The sequence below is a fragment of the Eublepharis macularius genome, chromosome 4 (genome assembly GCF_028583425.1).
Source record: "Eublepharis macularius isolate TG4126 chromosome 4, MPM_Emac_v1.0, whole genome shotgun sequence".
NCBI classification, from domain to species: domain Eukaryota; kingdom Metazoa; phylum Chordata; class Lepidosauria; order Squamata; family Eublepharidae; genus Eublepharis; species Eublepharis macularius.
Window position 1 is genome coordinate 81,737,719 of NC_072793.1, and position 9,639 is coordinate 81,747,357.

Below are 9,639 nucleotides of genomic sequence, written 5' to 3' on the forward strand. Positions count from 1 at the left end.
GCATTTTGTGGCAATTAATTCCACAAGGTAATGAGGCACTGCATGAAGAAATGCTTCAAGCAAATGCTCCCAGAGGCTTTTGTTTTTAACTTTTTCTAACATAAATTTCTTGTGTTCGGTTCTTAAACACAAGTTATTTATGGAAATAATTTAAGACACCTCTCCTGCACCCTTGAACTGTGGTATGAAAAAGCGAGAGACCACACAGAAGAAAAACTTGTAGGACAGAAAAGAGCTCCAGATTTCTTTTTGAATATGTAGGTGGCAAAGTAAACAAAGGTGAAACTGTTTTCTTCTATTGTATATAAACAAATGCATAGATCAGTATGTAAACATTTTTGCAATGAGTATTTTCACCCCAGCATACTTTGAGTCTATGCATGTAAACATGTGCAGAGCTCACACATTCCTTACTGATGTCCCTGCCTACATTTATAGGATGTTTGCCATTATGTATATTTAGGAGAAAATGTTCACACTATTTCAGGTTTGTGTTCTATCTCTGATAAAAATAAGTCCCAGGTCTTCTGTATCAACACCCACTTGCTCTGAAGTGATCAGAAGGGAAAATAACTGCAACCTTCGGGGAGGGAAGAACCCACAGATTCTTTCCCAGAACAAGAGCATTACATAATTGAGATTGTTTGAGATCAGAATTTCATGTGGCAAGAGCAAACAAAGACCAGATCCTCTTCCTAAGCAGATATATTGGAACATCTTCAGGTAGAGGTCATCTTTGGTTATGTCCCAGGACCAGACTTTCCCTGGTCCCTAGATAGCCTGCATAAGACATATTCACTTTCATGTTTTACCGTTGTGTAGATTTGTGCATAGATCATGAAGTTTCTGATAATCACGGTCCAAAATATTGTGAAAAAGACCCTCTCCACTTTATCTCCACTACCTGCCACAGAGGCATGGGGGTCAATTCAACTGTCCTGCTGACTCTGTTTCCACTAATGCCTCTTTCCCTTTTCCCATTGCTGGAACTGCACCCCTTAGAGGCTGCGTCTTGTAACTTTGACACTCCTTCCCATCAAATTCGGTTTGACATCAGCCTGGTGTTCAGCTTCCGGAAAAAGGAGCGCAGTTTGCAGATCTTGCACTTCTTCTTCTTGTTTTTATTTTTCAGTTGTCTATGTCCTCCCTCCCACTCTTCCTCATCCTCAGTAGCCCAAGGTCCCCAGGCACCACCATTAAAGTCTGGGTGGGCACGAGGGTTTTCAGCTGGATATCTCACTGGAATGGCAGTCTGGTTGTAATGAACAAGTCGGGTGAGGAGAGCCCTCACTATATCAGGTCTCTGGTCTGACAGGTCATAGCGCTCATAGGGATCAGCAGTGATGTTGAAAAGCCAGACAGATTTGCGCAAACCATCTGTCAGCCGCTCTAGGTTCCACCAACTCCCTGGGAAGTTAGTCAAAGTCTGTGGTGGGATCCAGTCACTGTAACCAGGGTCTCCAGTAAGAAGTTTCCAATCCCCTCTCCGTACGGAGGCCTGTACTGCAGTATTCCATATGCCAAAACCATTCTCTAAAGAGCCATATTTGGCATGGTTATAAAGGGGATCAATATTATGCAGGATTTCAGTACGTGGACAATCTTTGCCCTCACTAATAGCTGGCCACACATTATATCCATCCAAACGTTCTGTGTGAGAGAGGTTACCCCCAGCCAAGTTCACTAATGTTGGGTACCAGTCTGTTATGTGAATTAGTGCCCTGCTGGTTCGTCGTCTACGTTTAATCAGAGGACTGTGGACAAACCCAATGCCACGGACTCCTCCTTCCCAATAGGTTCCCTTGCGGCCCCTCAGAGGCCAGTTGCTTCCACCAGAGAATGTCTGCCCACCATTGTCCGTGGAGAACACAATAACACTATTGTCATAGTAACCATACTTCTTGAGTGCCCAGGTGATGTTCTTCACGGCTTCATCCATGCACGTGACCATAGCAGCATATTTACGACGGGCAACGTTACCCATAGAGCGATAGCGGTAGATATACTCCTTGGGGGACTGCAATGGAGTATGCACTGCTTGGAATGCTATGTAGATAAATATGGGCTCCTTGGGATTATGAGTAGCCAGGATTTTGCTGACTCGCTGAGCATAGAGGAAGGTGGAATATTTCCCACTCTGTTCCCATGCCACATTTTCGCCATCGTGAAGGTCATAGCCACATACACCAGGCCCATCACAGTTGTCATAGGTGTAGTAATCCACATTTCCTGTCAGGGAGCCCAGGAAGGTATCAAAACCCCTGCGAGTAGGCAGACATTCTTTTCTGTAGAACCCCAAGTGCCACTTGCCTACCATATGAGTGGAATAACCAGCCTCCTGAAGCTTCTGGGGAAGAGTGACATGGTCGAAGGGCAAGCAGTTTGGCTGCCGGGGACGGATGATGGAGTGCTGAAGACCTGTATGGATTTGGTATCTAAGAAGAGAGAAAAGGAAAACAGAAAGAACAATTAATTACAATGCGTCAATTCTGCGCTGATCTGCGGGAGAAATGCTAAGTTCACATCATTCAGGGTTCTCAGGCTGGACACAGAATAAAAAGAGGGTTTGCAGCAGCACATTTTTCAGCTAGACCTTAAGTCTGCCTTCACAACAGAACTGTCAGAGGAGCATACCAGCTTGTGAAGTATTACCCTACCATGATAACTCGCTCTTCCTGGCCATCTCCACCTCCTTCTGCTTCCATCTTCAGCTGGGGAAAGTTAACAGTGCCCTGCAGCCAACAGCACCAAACAAAATTGCATGTAGAGAGAGACAAGATTTGACAGGTTGATGCCCTTGTTAGACAGTTACATTATGAAGATGGGCTCACAGTGTGACGATAAAAACCTGCCCTGAGCCTTCTTTATATATTCTATCTGATTCCAGCTTCCTTTCTGGAAATGCATGGCTTCTAAATGAATGCAAAGGCAACTCAACAGACTCCCAGCATAAGCTGGAGAAGCATAATTTAGCAGGCAAGCATGGTGACATCAGAGTGTCATACTAGGATCTGCTAGATCTGAGTCCAAATCACTGCCAAGAAGGGCAGTGACTTTGGGCCAGCTTAACTCTCTTAGCTTAACCTCCCTTCTCAGGGCTGATGCAGAGATAGAACAGAGAAGTGGAGAGCCACGGGTGCTGACCTGAGCTTCTTAGAGGAAGTATGGGATAAAAGTGGACAAAGCAGATAAAAAGAACATCTTCTTTCTACCTGCTCACTTCTTTCTAACTACTCACCCACAGTTATAAACTACTTAACACTAACATGGACTCTGGTACCAAGGCCTGCAACAAACCAAGATGCCAATTTTGCTCTCATATAGATCCTAGCAACACCATCAGTGGGCCCAACAACATCAGCCATAGCATCGCAGGTTCATATTCCTGCTCATCTTCCAGTGTGATTTATGCCATCGTGTATCAACAATGCCCTTCCACCCTCTACACTGGACAAACTGGCCAGTCCCTTAGACAAAGAATTAATGGCTAGCATTCCAAGTGTCATGCTTTGCGTATTATCTGTAGCCCTGTTCATAAGTTACAGTGAACACTTGAACAATCTATGTACAGTGTATGCTGTACAATCCATGTACAGTGTTCTTTATATGTGCATTGAGTAATTCCCATGTTACAGTCAACATACATACATCTTAACATGTGATAACAAACTTCACATTTATCCTGGTACTTTTCCCCATTTCATTAGTAAAGTGAATGCATATTCGCTCTTTCTTACAAATAGATGTACACCCATAGAGGCGAGATGTATGTGTGCTTAGTGTAATGTGTGAACAGGGCTTCCGAGGATTTGGATGGGACATTTGTGTCCATTGAATAAATCCACTGTAAATCTGACACATTAACATGATTTGAAACACTGAGCTGGTATAGAATTCCAGTGATGAACGTTTATTTTGTGCTTTAGAAAGCCTTAGAATTGGACTGTATTCTGTGTTTGGCAGCATAAATACACCAGAGACCTTACAAGCGGGTGTGGAGCATTCAGAACAATACTTAAGATGGTGTCTCCTCTATCCAGATGTCCAAAGCAAAGTACTCTTTAAGCAGTTTGTTTGCAGAACATACCCCCATCTTAATGTATAGCTTACACACAATGTTGTGCCAGGGAATAATAACAAGCAATATACTTCTGTACCATTTAATATGACAACACTGAAAGAAAAATCTTAGTTGTATTATTCACGGCCTCACACATGCACCAGAAAAAAGTTTGTAAGTTTTGAGGTCAAACTTCATTTCTATCCCCTTCTGTTCTACTTACAGTGGAGTGACATTACTTCACACCCAAACTGTGTGGTTGTAATTCTAAAAGTTCCAAAGTGAAATCAATAGTTAGTTATAATGCATTGAATTCTCACAGCTTTTTCAATAGTGCAAGAGGAAGGATGGGTAATTCCCCAAGTCCTTCCTCACTACTTCCCCCTGTCCTGTATGATTTTTTGTCCATATGGGTGCTGTAATTCCTCTCAGGTGTCAAAAGGAGGCAGAAGAACCAATCCAACACACCCGCTACTTGAGCATGCTAAAATTCTGTGTTCATATAGCAGACACTGTAAGAGAAAGAGCTAAATACATGCTCATGGATCAGTAGGGATAGAGCTGCAGCCTGACCATAACAATGCTGAGCAACTGATTTCAGTGGGACTTCACATCCCAAAAAAGGAAAGACAGGATCATCATCATGACATACCAGCATTTTGTTGTACACGTTTTTCCTTATGGTACAGCTATCTCCATTTGTGATTTGCATGGGACTGATGAGTGATCTCTTAAGATGCATTAGTTTCAGTGCTCTTTCTAGACAAATATCTATTGTGACAATGGCAGCAGCATCCTGTCTCCAAGTACTTTACAAAAGTGGGTTCCTGCTTAGAAAGAAAAAAAGGCCCACACGCTGACCTAAGGCCTAATGAAAGGCCTGCCGCACCTTGACCCCACTGAGCTCCGCTACTACTAACCTCTACAACAGGATCAGGCAATCCTCAAGACATGTGTGAACAGCAGCATGCCAGACCATTTTGTTCAACAGGCAGAGCCAGTTCTTCACCCAAGGGACCGAGTTGAGCCCAAAAGATACTGGCAGCACTCTTGAAGCTCAGCTTGTTCCCATGATGTGCGGCTGTTTATTATTACACCCTGCGATTCAAGCCAGGCTGAGTGTGTGACTGGCCCAAGGTCACCCAGCGAGTTCCACAGAAGAGGGGGGATCTGAACCTGCCAGACCCTAATCCTTCCCGGTCCGTGCTGGCACTTGGACCCAAAAAGGAAGCCTGCTGCCATTTTTCAACACTCTTAATTGGTAAAGAGTTTTAACATGTGCATTCCATTCATCCTAGTTATCCAGCAAAGTAGGTCAGTTTTACTTTACAAGTTGCAAACGCAGGCCAAGATGTTATGGTTTAAGGCCACTCAGTGAATTCATGACTGAACTGAAAACTGAAGTCACAACTAATCCTAATAGTCTGTTCACTGGATCACATTTTCTGTATGCCAATACTGCCTAGTTCTTTTACATTCATCATACATGTTTGCGCTGATTTGTTTTACTCGGCTAAGATTCCTGTTTATTCAAGAACTTTACCAACATCCACTTTTAGCACCCACAATACAAAATCAAACTATTAAATTATGTACTGTGTGTGCTTTTTTAAAAGCATAGCTATTAACTTAGATTTTGAAAACTATACTCAAGGTAACAAAGCTTCATAAAAATAAGCTATACGTAGGTATACTATTACAATATATTAAAATATATCATCTTGGCTCATGGTTTTGATAATCATGGCAAGCTTATCTTACACTCTGGACTCTGGGCCATAACATTTGCCAGTTTTTAATGAGAAACGCAGGAGGGAAAATCCTTCTCATTGTAACACTGTCCTTCTTCTAGTAACATAAGGAGAAGACAATACTGGCGTGTTCCTCCAGGGCTGGCAAGTGTAACCCTAGTTCTTACCTTCCTGTAATAAGCTGGCTCCTGGAGGGAGTGCAGATGGGCTGGATGTAGTAATTCTCCAGTTTAACTCCTTCGGCAGCCAATCTGTCCAACGTTGGAGTCTGGATGTCCGAGCCATGGTACCCAACATCGTGATAACCCTGATCGTCCGTTAGAATGAAGATGATGTGCGGTGGCCTCGAGGGAGCTGCGGGGAGAGGCTTCCCCATTGAATCCGCAGACACATCGGCCACCAAACTGGGCTTCATCCAGTCCCAGGACAGGTAGCCAAAGCTGAGGAGGCTGACAAGGGAGAACCCAGTGAGAGCATATACCGCCATGCCGGACCCAACCTGCGGGCATTTAACGGGTGCTTCTATTGTCCCGGCATCTTCTGCCCCCTGCACTTCTTTTCCGAAGTGAGTTTTGCTTCGTGAAACAACTTGTAGAATGAAAAAAAAAAAACCTACTTAATCCACAAGTGCCAGGAGGGAAAAGCAAATGGGGGCTGGCGGATCTTCCAGTCGATCTAATGAAAAAGGCAAAGAAGGGGGCTGCCTCGCTTAGCGATCTTATGAATACCCCCTCCTCCGGATTTTAGGAGACTCCCGCCAGGACAATTCGCTCGGTCGCTTTTTCCAAAGAACTCCACAGACCAAGCCGGAGTCTCGCGCAAAGTCAGAGGACCTTTTCATTCAAACTTCTCCCGAAGGTAGCGCGGAAGTTCAGCCCCATCGCTGCGGAGCGGCGCCCCCTCCTCCCTCCTGGAGGCAGGACCGCGTCGCCCGGCCCTGTTGGAAACCCTTGGCGGGAGCCGAAAACCACGATGGCTTTAATGCGAGCCCCCCTTTCCTCGAAAGTAAGTTTCCTAAAAACCTCTCAAGTCTTCCCCGCTGTCTCTTTCAGAAGGGCAGGCGCAACGCCGACAGCCCAGCCAGGGAGCTCCCCCACCCCACCCCTCTTGAACAAATTTGTGGCCAAGGCAAGAAGTTGTAAAACATCTGCCCGGGAGAGTACCCAAACCGCTCGGTTTATGGGGAGCCTGAGGCGCCGGCCCCTCCCCACCCGCTTACTGATTCAAGGGAAAACGCTGGGAAAGCCCAGGCTCTTCCCGGGTCCTAGACGCTGGTGGGTTTCTGTCTCAGACGCGGCGGGAAGAATCGCGCGCAAAGGCCTTTTTTGCCTAGGAGCTCGGCGGCATTTGCGCAAGCCTGAGAAGCGCCATCCGCCTGTTTGCCCGTCTGGACAAGCCCGGCTCATCATCACCCGCCACTCTTTGCCGCTCGCTTTCCCTGTCGGTGCTCCTCGATAATACTGCGACTAGGATCCACAGAACAGAGATTACAGATTCTTACGTTCCTCTCACTGTAAAATTGCTACTTTTTATTCTGGCAGAGCCCTTCCTTCTTTAAAAAGCGTCATAATAATGGCTGTGTGTATGTTTCATATTCAGGAATTTAAATAGTAGTAATGAAGGACACGGCTTCCATCTCACCTCCCCGCCACGCCTATCGCTTGAAGTTTTCTTCAACTGTTTTTCAAATCTTTCAGGGTTTTTTTTTACAAGACAAATTAAAAGACAATAATCAGAAAGGCTGCAGGCGCGCGCGCGCGCACACACACACAGAGCAGGTTCCCATCATTTTGTGAACACTATAGAAAGACGCCCAGAAAAAAAATTATCTTTTTATTTATCTGTAGTCCACCTCACTTAAAGCAGATTACACAGTGCGAGTCAATATGATCAAGGGCTGGGACATTCAATAATAACATACTTTGTAAACTGCTCTGAGTGGGCGTTAAGTTGTCCTGAAGGGCAGTATATAAATCGAATGTTGTTGTTACTCAGTAAACAATACAATAAGATACAGATTGCAGAAATTTGAAAAAAAAGTATTAATCTGAATACAGAGGTGAAGCAGCCGAAACAAAGCATTAAGTATTTTGGCATGACAAATTAAATGACATGGAAACAATCCAGTAAGAGCATATCTGCATCAACTGATAGTATAGCCTACTGTCTCTTTACCAAAGCATCTCTCTGGGACATTTCTTACAGCACAGTCCTATTACCCAAGTGAAAAAATGCTCCAGTTTTGCATAGTTTGTGGAAAGCCAGAAGAGTGGGGGCTTTCCTGACCTCTTCAGTGGGAATGTGGCCATCAAAATGGCTCTGGCTTCCCTCCCCTGCCTGTTCTGCCCATTTTTCTTTCCTCTGATCATTGTTTCTTTCCTATCTGTCCTTTGGCACTCTTCTCTATATGTTGCCTCATCCACACTCTTTGTCACAGCCACCGCCCTTCAGTGTGCGATTTAGTAGAAGCCCATTCTTGTAGCCCTGTTGGCGAGAAGTCCAGTCAGTCCCCCCAAATCTTTAACAACATGTCTTTGCTTTTCCCAGTCCTGTGATGTTACTAGTTAATTCTGTTTCTAGTTCTTAGCTGTGCAGACTGTTTCTCTGGTTTGGTTCCTCATTTGTAACCTATTGCGTCTTTGGTACCTGAGTCCCTTTCCTTTAGTGTGAAGCGCCCTCCAAATTAAGTGTAGGAATTGGTATAATTACTGCTGAAATTAAAAAATACTGCTCCCCCCACACCCTTCAGCTGGGAAATAGTCCTGTTCCCATAATGCAGTACCTAAGAAGAAGGACATGGGTAGGGTTGTCTCTCAGAGAAAAGGTAGCAGATTCCTCAAATGCAGTCTATTATCTTTCCCTCCCTATTTGCCTTCAGATGGTATCTCTCCTGCCTGACTAAACAAAACAATGGAGAAAGAGGGAGCAGGCAGACTGAGTGGCAGAGTGGTGGAATGTTATTACAGAGGTTTCATTCTCTGAACTGTATGTATATTTGCCCCCTCCAGAGTGACCATATAAGTACATCATGGTTATCTGTCCCAGTAAGTCTAAATGATTTGCAGCAAGACTATACATACACACATTATGAGGAGAAGGATATCATGTTGACGAGGCTAGATTGTGACTAATATGAGTGTCACACTAAGGGAAAATCCAGTTTATAAATCATCTTGAAAGCCCTGGGTTGCTTCATTCTGAGGTCAGAATATTATTTCAGTGCATCACCAATCTCAGTGCACAACCACAGGCTGAAAATTGCAATGAAACAATCAGGAAATCTCTCTACAAATGACCAGGACTGAATTTCAGTCATGTAAATCTGCTCCTGGCTAGTAAAACAACTAACCAAGAATTTACTTTTTGTTCTCTGTGTTTATCACTGAGAAGCATCTAAATGGAAATAAGTGACATTTTATTTCTAGAGAGACCTTATTTCTTAGTGGTACTGAATTCCTTCCTAACAAGACAGGAAACAGTGTTCAAGCCTTTTTGAACATTGTGCCTTTTGTCCTCAAAGTTGCTTCTCAAATCCTAAATGTGCAAAGGCTGTGCTTGTTTAGTTTTGCAGAAAGACTCTCTTCATATGCCCCAATGTACACTCTTTTTAAAATCCCTGTAAATATTTCAGGAGTGTCCCTAGCTGAAAATGTTTCAAGACTGAGTCCAGCTAAAACTTAATGCTGTTCCCAGCAGAAGCACTGCCACCAGGAGAGATGAATTATCTTTGTCTTTCACAGAGCAGAACTTCCCACTAAAGCAAAAACTTCCTGATGTCTCTGATTCCATCTCATTTTGCCTACACCCACTCCCTAGATACTGGTGCTA

At 44.2% G+C, this 9,639-nt stretch overlaps 1 protein-coding gene across 1 annotated transcript; it reads right to left on the reverse strand.

The window, feature by feature from the left end:
- Positions 1 to 234: 234 nt before the first annotated feature.
- Positions 235 to 6,427, reverse strand: ARSI (arylsulfatase family member I). Its single transcript, XM_054977709.1, has 2 exons — positions 5,979 to 6,427; positions 235 to 2,435 (listed from the first exon to the last, which is right to left on the reverse strand). The coding sequence occupies exons 1-2, from the start codon at positions 6,296 to 6,298 to the stop codon at positions 1,037 to 1,039; spliced, it is 1,719 nt and encodes a 572-aa protein (XP_054833684.1). The 5' UTR covers positions 6,299 to 6,427; the 3' UTR covers positions 235 to 1,036.
- Between the last annotated feature and the right edge of the window lie 3,212 nt (positions 6,428 to 9,639).